Genomic DNA, 18339 nt, shown 5'->3' on the forward strand with positions numbered 1-18339 from the left:
AGTCTTATTCTTAACTTTTGAAATGTTGTCTTAATTATCTTGGCTTATGGATTTTGAGTTTTGTTATGAGTTTAACTATTATATATCTGAGAAAATTTTGGATGCTCATTTGTGTGCGATTGCGATATTGATCTCAATTTGAATTCTTAGTTGTTTCTTATTACTTTCATAACTTTTCCATGCTCAGTTGTAGTTGTTATTTTGCTTTATCGACACAAAATTGATATCAATTGACTACAGTCTACAGGGCGTAGAAAAATTCATATCTTTCATGTGTTTACACACTTAAGTCTAAACGAATAATTTAGTCAAAAAAAAAAAAAAATCTAAACGAATAATTAGAAATTTTATGGCATACAAACAATTTTGATATCAAATCTTCATTATGTCTTAAAGCATTATTGCAAACACACAAATTTTGATACCGAAATTACTTGATTTCAGAACTGAAACCCGAATCAGATTAGATGATCCAGTGAGTCTGGTATATATTTAATTATTATATAATATAACAAAAAAGTTAAACCACAGTAAACATCAACATCTTATTAAAACAAAATACAAATCGGTACCAGCTAGGAAGAAATTCACACCAAGACCATAAAACTTAGAGTTCAATTGAAAATGAAATAATAGTAGTAAACCTTCAAACTGATCAATATGAGAGAGATCAAATTCGTTCTTCAAAAATAAAATTAAAACAAAACATCAATTTAGTCTTCAAACATCTCAAATATCGGTGAAAATTTAGTCCATGAATGAGACTAAAAAGTCCTTTAAAATTACTAATTCGACCAACATTAAATATTCTAAATAACTAGTTGATAATTTTCATTTATGAAATACCAGTAGTTCTCTCAATTTTTCTTGAATAATTAGACTTTATTTAATACGGAAGAATCTAAGCTCAAAAAAATTACAAGAAAATAAGATAAGGAGTTGAAACTCTCATTACATCATCAAACAACGTATTGGGAAGATGTTGGATGCTTTGACCCTACGTACTTATACAATAAAAACATAAACTATAGAATATTTTTAGGTAACCTTATGAGGATTGAATTGCATAAGGAGGCCAATAAATATGAAACTCAATCTTATAAACAACCGTAATACCCGTAAGATCAACGGGAGAAGATGTAACATATCCTTGAACAAACATGAAATCTTCGGTACCTCCAACAATTGGATGATCCGAAACTTTAATATTGTTTGTTCCACCAACAATAGAAACCGAACCCTTATAATTTTTCACCCGAATAGTTAGTTTCGCAATTGAAATGCTTCGAAGCCCGTCAAGACTAGATGTGATTGAAGTACCTTCAGCAATTCCAACAAGTTTGGAAGATCTATTTGATGTAAGAGTTAAAGGATCTTGAAACACAAATAATGTTCCAAAAGGTGTTGTAGTTTCAGTTACTCCAGCACTTTGTTTGATACCATTCACTATGATATATCCTGTTTTGTTTATTGTCTCATGTTGGTAAAGTGAAAAGTGAAGAGATTTTAAGTGATTATGGTGGTGATGAGAAGAGCTAGAAGTAGGTTTGAATTGAATTATTGCTAAAAGTAGTAAAACAATAACATAGTTTTGTAATATTGAGGATGCCATAATTAACAATGCTTGTTACTAATTGTTTGTTATAGCTAAGATATGATTAAAACAAAGAAGAGTTATGTCTCATTATATACATGTACACAAATTGGTTTTTTCTCATTTTATTTATTTTTTATTTAATTTTTTACTAAAATTTATTTGTTTATTTGTTTTAAGGTTTTAGTGGAAGACCCAAAGAAGACTTTTTGTTTCACATTAAATATGTGGTATCTAATCTAATTGTAATAAATTGAAGGTTGTTGAGACTTCCATGTCTTACCTGTGATATATCTATCCCCTAATATTTGACTCAAATATGTGGATGAGTGTCTCTAGAACGTGTGTTTTACTATTAAACCAAAATGTATGCATCTAATTTCCTAAGTTAATAAAAATAATTATATAAAAAGTTAATAAATGAAATGTGAACATTATTATTAATAATAGTGGCCATAATAGTCATTTTGCAATCGGCACATATGAGATTTGAACCTCATCCTTTGAGATAAAGCCGATCCAAAAAGGTTGTGCAAGTAAAAAAGTCGTAGTAGGTCTTAAATTTATTTTCTTATCTAAATAATAATAGTTTTTATTAATATTAGTTATTTTAGGTGTCATAGGATAAATTTTACTTATTAATTTTTACCACTGGCTGATTTACTCAAAAATTAATTAAAAAAGTCTTTAATTTTGTTGTTGTTGGATTTTAAAGGTCCCATTTTAAATTTCATTTTATGTCTTTTTTTTTTAACAATTTTAGGTCTTAAAATTAAAAAATGCTAACTAGTGTCTTTGAGACATTAATTTTTTTTTTATAAGAAACTAGTGTCTTTAAGACAATAGTTAAAAAATCTTATATAATAAAATTATATTATAACTTGTGTAATCAATCTTTAAAAATATAAAAAAAAAAATATTAATGTTAATACAAAAAAAAGTTTCGTCCTTAACCAAGATGCTCATAGTTAGCATGAATCAAACCTTAAAATTTGTTGCCTCAGGTCTTTAAAGATGTTTTCTATTCCCCCCTCCCATGAATCTTTTATACCCCCAATATTTCAATTTTGTCCTTGCAGAAAAATTTGGTTCGCAGAAACCGAATTTTTTCTAGTGCAAATTCAGAGTAAATTTCAGTTTTTAGAAACCGAAATTTGTTTTCAAGGCAAAAAAAAAACTTCGGTTTCTACGAACCGAAGTTTTTTCAAGGGCAAAATTAAAAATTCAAGGGGGATAAAAGATTCATGGGAGGTGGGAAGAGAAAATATCGTCTTTAAATTTGTTGGGCCTGCATACCTGTGTGTTATAATGTCAAATTCTTATTACTAAAATGACGCATATTTAATATTAGGAGAATGTTAACTTGTGCCCTTAAGGCACATGTTAAGGAAGCAAAAATAGAAATTATTAAATGCTAATTTGTGCATTTTGACCCCCACGTTAAATTGCAGTTTTGGCCCCCCACGTTTCATAATTGTGCGATTTTGGCCCCCCACGTTTCAAATGTGCGATTTTGGCCCCCCACGTTTCATAATTATGCGATTTTGGCCCCCCACGTTTCAAATGTGCGATTTTGGTCCCCCACGTTTGCCCCCTTTTGCATTTCTTGGTCCCCGTTGACTATTTTGACCAAAAAATTGATGACATGAAATATTTTTTACACGTGTCTTAATTGTATTGGTCAACCAAAATTTATTATTATTATTATTTTTTAAAAAAAAGGATAGGTCACGTGACTTTTTCAAGAACATTATTCTCCACCACAAATATTATGTTGATGCACTTGCTTCTACCAAATTCTCATTAATTGGTTTCAAGAATTGATTATGCTATATTGAAAAACCAGAATCTAAAAACTTGGTCTCATTAATTGGTTTAACAAAAAAATCATAATTCAAAATATTTCAAATTCAAAATATTCATTCATTATACAAAAGGACATTGCCGAAAAAAAAAATTAACCCCCCAAAAAAAAAATCACGTGACCTTTCCTTGATTATTTTTTTTTTAAAAAATAATAATAAATTTTGGTTGGCCAATACAATTAAGACATGTGTAAAAAATATTCCATGTCATCAATTTTTTGGTCAAAATAGTCAACGGGGACCAAGAAATGCAAAAGGGGGCAAACGTGGGGGACCAAAATCGCACATTTGAAACGTGGGGGGCCAAAATCGCACAATTATGAAACGTGGGGGGCCAAAATCGCACATTTGAAACGTGGGGGGCCAAAATCGCACAATTATGAAACGTGGGGGGCCAAAACTGCAATTTAGCCTATTTTAATTCATTGATTTCTCATCTGTATATCAAAATAGTTTGGATCTGCAATGGTTAATTTCATTTATTTTGTAATTGGTTTCAAATTAAACAAATTGGATTGTTTCAAAACAGCTTGTATTATTTGACAGGGCTTGAATCAACATTTGTATCAAAATTAAAAAATAGAATGAGTAATTGAGTACAACAAGCAGGCGTGAGATGTCGGGAAGAAATTAATCTGCTGAAGAGAAGAAATAAATCTAAGAGACAAGATAATGGATGAAAGTTGCGTTGAAGAAGATGAAAGCGAAAATGAGTATAAAAGAAATAGTAATAGAGTAAGAGAGACACATAATGATGTTTTTTAATCTTACCCATCCATTTTTGATCCAATGGCTATCTCTCTCTCTCTCTCTATATATATATATATAATTTTTCTTTTTGAATCATATATGATATTGATTCTGTAACGAGTAGAGGGGTGAAACCCATATATGAATCAGAGACAAATTACATAAATACTTACAAATTACAGCAACATAATTCGAAATTAAATCCTTATAAAATCACAGGTATTAAGAATCAAAGAGAATATCTAAACATCAGAATGTTCTTCTAAAGAATTTAAAATGGAAAGGGGCTTAAGACAAGACAATCCGCTTTCTTTTTTTTTTTGTTTCTCATGGTGGCCCAAGGTTTCAATGTCCTTATGAACAAAATACTAAGTGATGGAAGCTTCATGGGTTATGGAGTGGAAAGGGAGGAAGAGATTTCTATTTCTCATCTTCAATTCGTGGACGATACTCGAATAATTGGTAAAAGAAGTTGGAATCATATTTTTGCTATGAAGGCTATTCTCCATTTATTTGAACTCATTGCCGGGTTGAAGGTGAATTTTCACAAACGTGTTATGGTGGGAATTAACGTGGATACCTCCCGTCTTGATGATGCTGCGGATATTTTGAATTGAAAATGTTGGCAACTTTCCTATAAAGTATCTAGGTCTTCCCCTTGGAGCTGATCCTAGGAGGATTCATACTTGGGATGTGGTGGTGGATTCTATTCACAAAAGACTCTCGTCCTAGAAGTGTAAATCATTGTCAATTGGAGGAAGGCTTATGCTGTTAAAGTCCGTCTTGTCCGCCTTGCCCATCTACTTTCTTTCTTTCTTCAAGGCACCAACAAGTATCATTTATCTCATTAAATCTTTGTTTAATAATTATCTTTGGGGAGGGAATCGGGAAGCGACAAAAATCCAATGGGTTAAATGGGAAAAGGTTTGTAAGCCAAAAGACATGGGGGTCTTGGAATTAGAAATTTGAGAAATTTGAGGGTATTCAACATGACACTTTTAGGAAAGTGGCGATAGAGAATTAAAAACTACTCCCTCCGTTCTTTTTTAAGTGTATTTTGACTACAGATTTATCGTTTTTATTTAACTTTCATTTTAGTATTTCAAGGGTAGTATTTGTCAATTTCTCTTATATTTTTTGATAAAACTAATTAATGCTATATATTTCTTTTTTATTTTGGTAGACTAAAGGTAGCCTCCGCGTGCGGACATTTTGATGTGTATGTATTGATTTCAATAATGGTGGTTATGACTTTTCCAAGTATCTGAAACCAAAAAGAAAAAGAAATAAGCATCCATGAGGTGCAACAGCCAATTATTTATCGACAGAAGGCAGGCAATAAATAAATATAAAAATGAATGAATGGGTGACACATAATATAAATTGCATAGTGTGGTCCGTCGTCGCCGTCACTAAACACAGTGTCGTAATCTCTCAGTCAATTGAACACTGTTTCAACATTATTTCTTTCATTCCCGCATACGCACGCACACTGTATTCTCCAAGGTTCTAATCTCTATTTCTTCATTTCTTTTTACTTCTTTATTAATTATAATAAATTACTACTACTTCATAATAATCATAACCGATTTCTATTTTCAATTTTTCATAGCTTGCATCTCAGTATCCTTAACTTCTTCACTGGCGATCTCACACGTGCGCGCGTCTCTTCTTTCAAGGTAATTTCTGATTGATTTGTTCACATTGAATATTGATTATGCTGCTTAGGTGTTTGATAAATTGCCACATATTGTTTGTTGCACTCTTTTTAGGTTTATGAATATTCATTCTTTTCCTTTCATGTAATAGTTTAAATGAAATTGTTTTTTAGAGTGAAGTGTATCACTATTATGGTTTCAATGAAGTGTAGTAGTAGTAGTTACATCAAATCAAAAGATAAAACATATGAACTCTTAACAATATGTGTTGTTGATTTAGCTGATTATTTATAAGGAAATACAGATTTTCTTGCTCTGCGTATTTATACGTGGTACTTGGTGATTTTGTGTCGTAAAACTGTAATTACTAATTAGTCTTAACAACTCCGACATCTCAAAGCTTGATGAAAGATAGATTCACTTAGATTTTGATTTAGCTTTGTTGCTGCACTCCAACAACTCCGACAATGCCGCACATGGTAGCCACCAACCAATCCCCTTCAACCCTCCTAGTTCAGATACTATAATAAACATAACAACATCGAGGTATTGAGTCTCAAATGAAAATCATTGTTTAGGGTTTTCTGATTTGGTATTTTTTAATCTTTAATTTGAGATTTTTTTTTTTCTGATTTGGGATTATGAATCCCAGCAAGGTATTGATTTGGGGTTTGTTGAATCTTTGATTTGGGATTTTTTTCTTCATGTTGTTTTGTTGTTCTTCCAACTTTCTTCTTACTGATTTTCTTACTTTGTCCTAGTTTTTATTGTTTCATTGTTCTCTTTCAATTATGGTCCATGATCATTTTTCTGTTCTTGGAAATTGGAATGTGAATGTGAGGTGATAAGGAACATATAGATCAAAGAAGGTAAACAAGAGTGGGAGCTTTGGAGATAAAGAGTACTACACATAAAAATAGCGTAGTTTCAAACCAATCTTACCCTTCTTGATTTTGTTTCTTTGGTTTTGATTAGAAATATTGAAAACCAAAAAGTCAAAATAAATGATATTTTTTTGTTTTCTTCAAACTTGTGTGATTAGAAGTAAAACACAACCCTTTTGTTTGTTATGCACTTCTGCTCAAGTTTTCCTCCTAACTTGGTTTCAACTAATTTTTTTTTTAGCAGCATGTCCTAAACTATGTGGGATATAAAGAGAGTGATTAAGTGCTCAACTTTGAAGCTCCGTTACCAATTCTTTTACAAAATATGTCCTAACTAGCTTCTCGGTTTCCCACAATAATGAACAAATTTTCTCAGTTCCTTCTTTCGTTAGGTCTACAAGATAGTTGGAACTTAGAAGTAAACAGATTGTAGTCATTAGGTTTGATTATTCATACCCAGTTTGAAATCTTCCGAGTTAGAGGTGCTGAAAATTGTAGTAGCATCTTTCCTTGGCACATATCAACTATATTATGTAAGTTGTACAAGAGGAATTATAAATAGTTTTGAATTAATTTATATAAGAGTAAAATAAAAATAACTATTTCATGCTATTATATTTGAAGTTTTTAGCCTTTTTTAACTTATTGCATTGCTAAATGTTATGGAACTTTATTTTTCAATACTCTTTTCAATGATGCAGCTGTTTCATTTGAGCACGTATTTTGATGTGCAACTGTTGTTATTTCAACTTTTTTCTACGGCTAATAATTTTCTTATGAAATTTTCTTCTCATACAGGTTTATCTCAGACCCTACAAGTTTTGTTACTGAACACTCCAATGCAGAAAAGTTCAGGAGGTATAACAAGCCAATTGCTTGGAGGTTTATGTTGTTATCTTAGAAGATGCATATTTTCTGTTTTATCGGTTGGTCCTTTGCCAAATCATATTGCTTTCATAATGGATGGGAATCGAAGGTATGCAACGAAGAGAAACTTGGGAGACGGTGGTGGCCATAAGGCTGGATTTTCAGCTCTATTGTCCATCCTTAGATACTGTTATGAATTGGGAATTAAGTATGTATCTGTCTATGCATTTAGCATTGATAACTTCAGAAGGAAGCCTAAAGAGGTTCAATCAGTCATGGACTTGATGCGAGAAAAGATCGAGGAGTTGCTTCAACAGGAAAGCATTATCAATGAATACGGCGTTCGAATACATTTCATTGGAAACATGCAACTATTGACCGAGCCTGTCAGGGTTGCTGCAGAAAAGGCAATGAGAGTTACTGCCAAGAACCAAGAGAGAGTTCTTTTAATCTGCGTTGCTTATACTTCAACTGATGAGATTGTGCATGCTGTTCAAGAGTCCTGCAAAGATAAATGGATTGAAATTCAAGCATCCAAGGAAGGTAAGGTTTCCAACGGGGTCTTGAAAAACAATGGTCTTGATTTGCATTTTCGCGATTTATGTAGAGATAATGCAACCGAAGCTTGTAGTAGTCTACATGATGGAGTTGAAGGTGCTGGAGAGAAAGATGCTTTGTTAGAGCAAAATGGTGAAAAACATAGCGGTAATTACAGTGAAGGTGAAATCACATCTTGTAACGGGATTTTTGAAATAACTGAAGAGAGAAAGTACAAGCAGGGTGAGACTGCTTCTATACAACTAGTTGATATTGAAAAGCACATGTATATGGCCGTGGCACCTGATCCAGATATCTTGATCAGAACTTCTGGAGAGGCTCGTCTCAGTAATTTTCTTCTTTGGCAGACCAGTGCATGCCCTTTGTATGCACCAAAAGTACTATGGCCTGAAATTGGTCTGAGACACCTGGTGTGGGCAGTATTGAACTTTCAGAGGCATCATTTTTACTTGGAAAAGAAAAAGAAACAATTTTGATTGTAACCTTAGCTATAATTCAGATTATATAATTTGTGATAATATATATATTTTTTTAAACCAAAGGTATCTCCACGTACAACTACATTCAACAAATGTTTTTTCATACACACCGGGAGATTGAACCCAGGACCAAATGATTAAGGGATCAAAGTATCTATCACCTGTGCACTTTTTTTTTTAAGCACCATTTGTGCACACTGTGTTGGTAATTTATTGTTTTTCTATCTTTGATTCATTGGAAATTATTGGAGTTTGAGTGTGAAATAGGATGAAAAGAAACAACAATCGTATTATATATATATACCCTACTGGCTTAATTATGCCAACCAATTAAACAGAAACAACAAACTCATCAATAAGAAAATAACTATCTAAAGGATTGATTATGACCACTGCAATTTTTTCAAAGGATGGTGGAGAAGAGTTTGACTACAACCTTTATGATACCAACCTGAGAAGAAATTTTATTTTAAATTTCCTAATTGTCATTGCATAAACACAGGTGGATGGAGTTTCTTGTCTATCAATTTTGATGCCTAAACGTATGATATATTGTTGCTATAATATCATAATTTATCAAAATTGATTAGAAAAATTATATTTGATGACTAAAATAACTAATTAAAGACATATCAAAGACCAAAGTGATTCTTACCAAAAAGACCGAAGTGATTAATGAATGCATGTGAATGTAGGATTTTTAAATCAATAAATGTTCGGCTAATGCTACGGAGTGGTCCACCGTGGACAAGTGATCTACCGAATATGAATTTTACAAAATTCACTATTAGATTGAAAGTTTATATTGTATAGATTATCCATAAATTTTTTAGAAAATCATTTGATGTGTTATTGAGACCCATCAATATTTACGTTATTTAATAAACCGTTAATCTTGATGTGTCTCAATAACATATCAAATGATTTTCAATTTTTCTAAATTTTTCTATGGATGATCTATATGATCTAAACTTTCAATTCAACGGTGGATTTTGTAAAATTCGTATTCGTTATAATGTTATTCGTGACTGATCCACCATAGACCACTTGATGAAGTGGTCCATATTAGAGTTTAGCACAAATGTTCTTCCTTATTCATATTACTATTATCTGTCCTCTTGAACGTGGAATTAAATTGGACTAAAATTTGTATTAGTATATGATTTTTTCCAATACTTTCTTTATGTGAAAATGGATTGCCTCCCACATGATATTTCAATAGCAGGTTATAATAGTATTACACACTATAGTGTAAAAGACTGAAAAACTATTGTCAAAAAGGTAACTAATACATGGTGATATGTTTTGAAAGAAATCCTTGGGTGTAGAGTGTAGACAAGGTTTTTCCCACTCCTTTAACAGTAGAAAAATAATGGAAATCTATGAGTCTTGGTAGAATTTGCTTGTTTGTTTGTCAAGGGATTTGTGGAATCGCACAATTTGAAGACTCGTTCAACTTTGATTCTATACGTTCCAAATGATAGACAGCTAAAAAGATAACACAAAACAATAAAAAATAAAATAAATGAGGTTGTTAAGTGAATGTTCAAAAGTACTTAATTTTTTGTGAGGTTAAGTGTATGTTTGGTTTATTTGTAGATGAGTTATAATTGATGTTAACATATTTGTTTTTCAGTATAATTGTTTCTAACTTATAAGTTAAAAATTAGAGTTTTTAATTATAAAATTAAATTAAATTAATTTTTTTCTTAGGCATAAATAAATCTTAATTATTAACTTTAACTTAATATTAATGGTCTTGTTAACATGTGCCCTTAGGGCACATGTTAAGATATACCAAAATAGAAATTCAATATTTAATGATACAAGAAATTTAATGCTTCAAAAGTCAAAATGCACAAATTAGCATTTAATAATTTCTATTTTTGCTTCCTTAACATGTGCCTTAAGGGCACAAGTTAACATTCTCCTTAAAATAAATTTCTAAGAGTAGCCACACAAATATGGTGGCGGTGTAAAAGGGACGACAAAGAATCTTGGCCGCTCGTATTCTTCTCTTTCGTAGTCGCCGTCGTTCGTCAACATTAGCGTAGGGTTGTCGTTGTTCACCGACATGAACAGTTACTCGTCTTTCGCCGACATGAACAGCACAAGGTCGCCGTCGTTCTTCCCCTCTGTAACGACGAAGAATATGAAGGACCTGACTTTGAATCTCAAAAACAACAAAAACTAGAATTTCATTTAAAATACTCATATTGCTTTGATTGCTTTGATTTGATTCTATTATGATTTAAAAACCCAGATCTGGGTGGAAACTGATCGTATTAAGTTGAAGAAGATGAAAAGGAATAAAGAGAATTGCCTACACCTGTTGTTTAAAACTTACTTTTAATTTTAACCTTTTGATTTTGATCTAAAGGCTATTAATTATTCTCATATATTTTTGTCATTCTCATAATATACATTCTCTCTCTCTCTCTCTCTCTCTCTCTCTCTCTCTCTCTATATATATATATATATATATATATATATATATATATATATATATATATATATGCTTTATTTTTAGTTTTTTTGACAGCTATATATGCTTTATTTTTTTACATGCCAAATATTTCCCACTCTTCAAAGTTAAGTATGAATAACTTAACAAAAAAAATCATAGAATAGTCAAAATGCCCAATAAAATAATCAACCCATCCACAACATAATAATCTCCCCTCCACAACCGGCAGAAAAGAAATTAATATTCTTCAAGTAAAAAAAATATTTAAGTGATTGAATCCAGCCTATATTTTGGACCTGGATTTTCTCCGACTGGATAGTTCACCACGGATCCTCACCGTTAAAGCACTCTTCACCGCATGTCGTAACACAAATGAGTGGTTGAGATTAACGCTTAACGGACAACATGACATAAAAAAGCAGGAGAGGATCCGGATCCGTTTTCCTATATTTTTCTATTCAACCTATCTTTCCTTTGCGTCTTAACAAAAAAAATTATACTTTTACAGCTCTTTGGTGCCTAGCAGCTTGAACAACTGGAGCTTGATGAGAAATGTTGTTTTTAGATTCCTTAGATTTGACCTGAATAGCTTCAATAGCTTCCAATGACTCAAGTACTTCTTTCATAGAAGGACGTTGTTTAGGGTCATTTTCTAGACATTTAAGAGAAAGTTGTGCTGCTTGTATTGCTGCTTTTGGTGAGTATTGTCCTTCTATTCTAGCATCCATTATGCCTTTCAACTTTTTCTTGTTGGAGAGAAAAGGTTTCACCCATTCCACCAAGTTTTGTTGCCCTGATGGCCTTTTTGTGTCCAGTGCTCTCATGGCTGTCATTATTTCTAATAGCACCACACCAAAGCCATACACATCACTCTTCACATATAAGTGCCCTGTTGAATTGTCATCCAATTCACACATGTTAGTTTTTGTTTGCTTGATAATAGATATGTAATAAACTTCGAGTTGAACATGTATCTCATGTCCGGTGACCGGTGTCCGACACAAACACATGTTATTAAATTATTATCAGTGCCTACATGTCACCTAATAGAGAGTTATATTATATTTAACTAAACAAGTTAAGTTAGTGGTAGAATATAACTCTCTATCATCACCGCCATCTTGTTTGTGTCAGTGTTTCATAGTTAATATTCAGACTGTTCATAGTTCAGGAAGAAAATTTAACTTAATTGAACTATTACAACAAATTGGTATAATCAAACCGAACTGATATAAAGGTTCAGAGCACAGATGTGGTTCCAAACTGAAACTACAATTATAAAAAAAATTATTTTTTGATCCAAATCATACGAATTTGCTATTAGTAACTAATAATTAGGATTGATTTTGAAAAAAATTCAAAAACTGAACCAAAGCATTAAATCGAACTGAACTATGTCGGATAGTTCACGAAATGAATCCAAATGGTTCAATTCGTGAACTATCAGCCACAATTCAGTTTTTCCTGCAGTTCTGTCTAGTTTTTAATTTCTTTTTAACCGTCCTAGTCAATATCGTCGTAGAATTTAGGTCATGACTAACAGTCTAAAAAGAAGTGAGGATTGTCTAAGCTTTATAAAAACTAATTAGGTCAAATCTTTAATGTGTGAGAGCTCAAAAATATCCAATCTCCACTAATCATTGAAAAAGGAAAACAAAGTGACATTTTTCTCATTATTAGTGAAAATAGAAAACGTTTCTTAAAAGCAAACATGCCCTTGATTATATTTCCATTTCCCTATTGCTTAATGTAGCATTTTAATATTGGTTCACATTAAGTGGTATGAGACAATAACAAAGCCAAAACATAGTTTCAATTGCCAATTATGTAAGGAAATGTTTACCTGTTGCAATGTATTCTGGGGCAGCATAACCATATGTGCCCATGACCCTTGTAGTTACATGTGATTGTCCCCCAGAAGGTCCCAATTTAGCTAATCCAAAATCTGATATTTTTGCATTATAACTCTGCAGGAAACAAATAGCTAATCAATTTTGTTTTAAAAAGATTATGCATTCATAAGATCAAATAGCTTTATTTAGATAAACAATTTAGTTAAGTGCTTATTAGTTTAAGTGTTTATTATATACTAGTAAGTGCTTATCATATACGTTTTTATGCAGAAATTATTTTTAAAAAAATATATATAAAATAAAGTCAAACTATTTTCATATAAATTATAAGTTGTTTCCATAAGTTATTCTAAAGAGCTTATAGAAATAAGCTAAAAACACTTAAAAGAGTCAATCGACAAACAAAATCTAACTGACCCCGTCAAGGAGTATATTGGAGGCCTTAAAATCTCTGTATATGACTTGCTTTTCAGAATCATGCAAGAAAGCCAAACCCCTAGCTGCACCAATAGCTATTTTGATTCTTGTGTTCCAAGAAAGTGGTTCAATGTTAGGATTTCCTGCCAAAAAACACATCAAAGGAAACAAGATTATATTCAAATTTAATGCAAGGAATTCTCATTTTAATTGATTGTCTTTAGTACAACTCGACATACTTCTGAAGAGATGATTCTCCAAACTTCCTTTTGGCATAAACTCGTACACAAGAAGAAGCTCTTCATCTTCCCAACAGTAACCCAATAGCTTCACCAAGTTTGGGTGAGAAAGTCTTCCTAAAAAATTGACTTCTGACTGCATTGTTCAATCAACACAGAAGTGCAGAGAAAGTAAGGCTAAGAATTACGCAAAAGCATAACGCAAAGAATTCAAAGCCACAACATCAAAGCGGCAAAAACAACAAAATCCCTAACTCGGACTCCAAAAACCCGAGACAATATAACGGATTAGTCCTCCATAAAGATAAAGGATAATCAAATCTCTTAGACTTAACTTTAAGCCACCACCACACTTGAATTTTAATTTCATCAACCACTGACTTAATACGGCACTCCTTTTTTATAGACGAAATGACAAGTCTTAGAAACTCATATAGAGGAAGAGGGTTCAAACTCCGGTTGAACTAGGATTTTTTACCTCTTTAGTTAATACTTAATAGTAACATTTTTGGCAAAACATTAGTAAGATTGACATATATACATGCATAAATTCGGTTGATGGCTATAAGCCTATTCTATAGATTTGAAATTGAATGGAATATGACAAAAACCACTACATGATAGCATGATATTGAGATACAAAAGTTCGGAAACGGATTTCCTGTTGTTACAGCTAAGGGTCGTCTGATCAGGATCATGTGGCTGTGAAATTTCTTACATTTTATATAAGTTATGGTACTTTCCCACGTGTATATGGACAATAATAACTTAAAAAATAGTCCACTTTGAGAAATGAGAATGCAATGTACAATAAATGTACAATATACTCATTCAAACATAGACAGAAGGAAAATAATATTTTTTTTTTTCCCTTATTCAAAGATAAAGTCAAGGGAAGTTATCACAAACAAACAGCCAAAATGGAACAAAATTTTGAAAGTGAAAGGTAAACGCGCGTTTTGAATAATCTATATTTCTTGAGTCAAGAATTCAATAGTTTAGAAACTAAGGCAACAACGTATTACTTGACTCAAGGATAACAAATGGATGGAAGAAGGACAGGTCATTTAGTGGGGTCCACATACAATTTCCTACTTCTTTCTTTCCATGACCATCTTCTAGACTCTTGATTTTGAATTAAATGCAGATTCCTATTGTATTATAGTAGTAAGAATTAAGAAATATATGGCCTAATCATGTTCATCCAACCATATTAATTCATGACAACCCACATTAGTAATCATTAGTAGTACTAATCCATTCAATTAGCTCAGCTGATAGGAACATTACATTATATATGCAGGGATCGGAGTTCGAACCATGGACACCCACTTATCCATCTTATAGATGGAATTTTCTAGCCATCAGGTTATTTGAAAAAAACAAAAAATGAAAAATACTATTCTAACATTTTCAACTACAAAAGTAATTGAAAAAAGAACAAACTAATGAAATTTAAAATGATCTCAAATTTAAAAATTATTATCAATGACATTAGTCTTCCACGGACAATGTCAAAGACCAAATTAACAATCACCTAAGTTAACAAAGATGGTTGAATCTTTTACTCACATTCGTTGTGACTTGAATTCAAGAATTCATTTGTGGTTAGACTATACTTAACTCTATCATAAAATCCTCATTAAGATTGGTGGTTCTCCCTAATATTGCATCCTCACGCCCAGCTCTTTTAGAAATTGTGGATGGTCTGGTAGCGTAAACCTGATAGCAGGTGACTAGATGGGAGCATACTCTACACCATCTTAGAATTGAATGTTGGACATAACTCAACCCTGCAACTTGTAAGCTAATAATTTTCTTTACTTATAAAACTCATGTTCGACTTATCTCACATCTGATGTGAGACACTTAACAATAATTAGAAGAAAAAAAGCTGAAATTAAACTGACCTGCCATTCTTGAAACCCTTGAGTACTTTCAGAGTTCAATTTTTTTATAGCAACCATAATTCCAGAACCAGCTTTAGCAGGAGTAAGAGTTTTCTCATCCATCCAACCTTTATAAACTTTTCCAAAACCACCTTCACCAAGTAATGTATCAGGTTTGAACCCTCTTGCTGCAGATTTCATATCACCAAAACTAAAAACCTTCAAATTTGGTCTATCAAGAATTTGACCATTTGGTGGAGGAAATCGAAGAGACCCTTCATTAGTACCATCAATGCTTCCACTTGCAACCTCAGAGAATTGGCTTCTTCCTGCACTGCTTGTTGTTGCAGAGAATCCAATAGTGCTTGTTGAACCTGAAAAAAAAAACAGAGGAAAGTGTTTATTATCAGAAACAGAGGAAATTTTGAGGAATTTGGAAAAGATGAAGACTTGCCTGAAGAAAGAGGAGGTTTGTTGAAGGAAGAAGATGATTGGGGAGTTGCAGAAGGAGGAAAGAGAAAGGAAAAACAGAGACCCATGTGGAGTTCTGTTTCTCTTTCTTTCTTTCTCTCTGTTTTGGTGTTAGCACTTGATTACTGAATTTGATGATGGATTTTAATGTTGAAAATGGTAATCTTGCTAGACAGAAAGACTTGGTTTTAGAGAGAGAGAGAGAGAGAGAGAGATAGAGAGAGAGGTGTCTTTGTCTGTTCTGTTATGGTATGATATTTTCTATTTGTGTGGTCAACAAGGTTGTTTCCTTCTTTGTGTTTGTTTGTACTTTCTTAGCAAATCAATTGTTGATAAATTCAAACTCTTGCTATAACTTTTTTTTCTTTTCTTCTCTTCTTTTTAACCCTCATGTCAAAGAGAAAGAGAGTTAATGGCATTTAGTATAGTTTGATTGGAGATGAATAAAATAGTCATTATTTTGATTTTCTTTAGATTTATTTGTTTTTTAAAAATGGCTAGTTTTATTTGTTTTTTAAAAAAAAATGACTAATATTATTATTAAATTGAATGTGACAATAAATCAAAAGTCAAGACAGTGAAAAGATAAGCGAGTTTCTTCAACCCAAACAAAATCTATACCGGATAAAATTGTTAATTTAGCTAAGAAGTGAGCTGTTTGGTTTGCCTCTACGAATATGGCTAACATCTAAACTACGAAAATTAGAAAAGAAACTAATATGTTATTTGCCTCTTAGCTAAGTAGGAGTGTTGAGATTGAGTCACATTGATGGCAATGGTGACATTAGATGATTTCGATTCCACAATTAGTAATGAAATAACAAATGAGGAGTGCTCACACAAGTGCTCACACTAATGGCAAGAATTGAACTCACTATGTGAATTTCTTATCAACTAAATGAACTTTGATTCGCAATTAACCTTTATTATTAGGATCAAAATGTGCTTGTCAATGTCCTTAATTTTTTCCTTTAGCCATTTAGGACTGCACATAAAAAATTTACATCTAAAGTTGATCATATTGTATTCTTTTACGATTTTTGTCCTTTTCAGTACTAATTATGTAGGACTCCCTCCATCCCAAAATATAAAGGAAAATTAGTCAATCAAAGTTGATGTATTTAATTCAATTTTTAACCAAATATATCAACTTTTTTTGATTAATTTTCCCTTATATTTTTAGACATTTTTGGACGGAGAGAGTACAAATGAAGAATACCATTAATGAGTGAGATAAATGAATTAAAGCTATCATCAAACAGAAAGTGGAAGAACGTGTTTAGTTTGTGTCTTGATTTTTATATATTTATATAATCAAATTCAAAGGCGAAGAAACTAGCCAAGTAATAATTGACCAAAATTTGACTTCAATATTATGTTATGTTAGTGTGAAACTAAATGTGTCAAAGACAGCTAGTGCACTAGCTAGGACATGTCCAATGCAGCACTCAACTCATTATCTTCATTTTCTTTTGTGCAAAATTCAGCTCAACACCAATTGGTGTGGCTGATGCCTAGCTATTTTTCCACCACATTTTTTTTTATAAGCAACCACATTAATTTATTTATTAATCACATATGATCCACGTTGTTGCCTACATAATCTTCTCCAGATCAATACAAACTTAAGTATCAAGTCTATAAGCATATAATAAATAAGGAAGAAAATGTGGAAAAAGAGGGCAAGAAAAATTAAGCTATGAAGATACTATAGTTGTCATGACAGCCATTGAATTCTAGTATATAATAATCAATTAAAAATGGCTAGTTTAACAATTAAAACTTTGTGCCTGTTTGAATTCCAATTAGAAGCATATATATAGATATATAGGCATCAAGATTCGTATCCTCCAAAGGAAAGGAAGTGATTCACTTTATAATGTAATGTAATAATGTGAATAATATCGATAGTTAATTAATAAATTTAAAGTAGATAACAAATCATGAGGTTGTTATTATTACAATCATTAATTTTCTTACTTTAAATTTTATTCACTTTAGAACATTTTCAATAAGAGTATTAAAAATAGTTTCATAGATTGATGACTTGTGGCATAGAATGTATCAAAATTGATGATACAGTATGTTATTTAAGGTACCGCATCATCAATTAATATTACATCTTTTATTTTGACAAAGTTAAAATAATAATTATAGAATTAACCACTTGTTAGTAATGTATGCACAAAGTCGTATCACCATTGAAGATGATCTTAGAGGATCTAAATCTATAGATTTCAATATCAAACCAAATATTTGTGCATGTTTGAATTTCACCTTCTTTTTTTGGTGAACAATTATATTTAATTTACAAGATATAACCAAATATTGCACGTCGTAAATAAATA

General features: G+C 31.7%; 3 protein-coding genes across 7 annotated transcripts; 1 reads left to right on the forward strand and 2 right to left on the reverse strand.

The window, feature by feature from the left end:
- Positions 1-861: 861 nt before the first annotated feature.
- LOC123882455 (dirigent protein 19-like) lies at positions 862-1664 on the reverse strand. The gene has a single exon (XM_045931312.1). The coding sequence runs from the start codon at positions 1610-1612 to the stop codon at positions 1049-1051; it is 564 nt and encodes a 187-aa protein (XP_045787268.1). The 5' UTR covers positions 1613-1664; the 3' UTR covers positions 862-1048.
- A 2642-nt stretch (positions 1665-4306) lies between these two features.
- Positions 4307-8717, forward strand: LOC123882456 (dehydrodolichyl diphosphate synthase CPT3-like). 5 transcript variants are annotated; one of them, XM_045931316.1, is made up of 4 exons: positions 5541-5715; positions 5822-5888; positions 6305-6413; positions 7550-8717. In XM_045931316.1, the coding sequence occupies exon 4, from the start codon at positions 7591-7593 to the stop codon at positions 8650-8652; it is 1062 nt and encodes a 353-aa protein (XP_045787272.1). In that variant the 5' UTR covers positions 5541-5715; positions 5822-5888; positions 6305-6413; positions 7550-7590; the 3' UTR covers positions 8653-8717. The 5 variants fall into 5 exon arrangements, with proteins under 5 accessions (XP_045787269.1, XP_045787272.1, XP_045787271.1 ...); XM_045931315.1 differs by lacking the exon at positions 6305-6413 and adding an exon at positions 6996-7284 and having other exon boundaries at positions 5542-5715; XM_045931313.1 differs by lacking the exon at positions 6305-6413 and having other exon boundaries at positions 4307-5715.
- Positions 8718-11247: 2530 nt separating this feature from the next.
- LOC123882457 (probable serine/threonine-protein kinase PIX13) lies at positions 11248-16903 on the reverse strand. The gene is made up of 6 exons (XM_045931318.1): positions 15975-16903; positions 15542-15894; positions 13632-13767; positions 13393-13535; positions 12966-13089; positions 11248-12011 (listed from the first exon to the last, which is right to left on the reverse strand). The coding sequence occupies exons 1-6, from the start codon at positions 16057-16059 to the stop codon at positions 11617-11619; spliced, it is 1236 nt and encodes a 411-aa protein (XP_045787274.1). The 5' UTR covers positions 16060-16903; the 3' UTR covers positions 11248-11616.
- Positions 16904-18339: the final 1436 nt, after the last annotated feature.

This window comes from Trifolium pratense, linkage group LG4 (genome assembly GCF_020283565.1).
Source record: "Trifolium pratense cultivar HEN17-A07 linkage group LG4, ARS_RC_1.1, whole genome shotgun sequence".
In the NCBI taxonomy this organism is placed as follows: domain Eukaryota; kingdom Viridiplantae; phylum Streptophyta; class Magnoliopsida; order Fabales; family Fabaceae; genus Trifolium; species Trifolium pratense.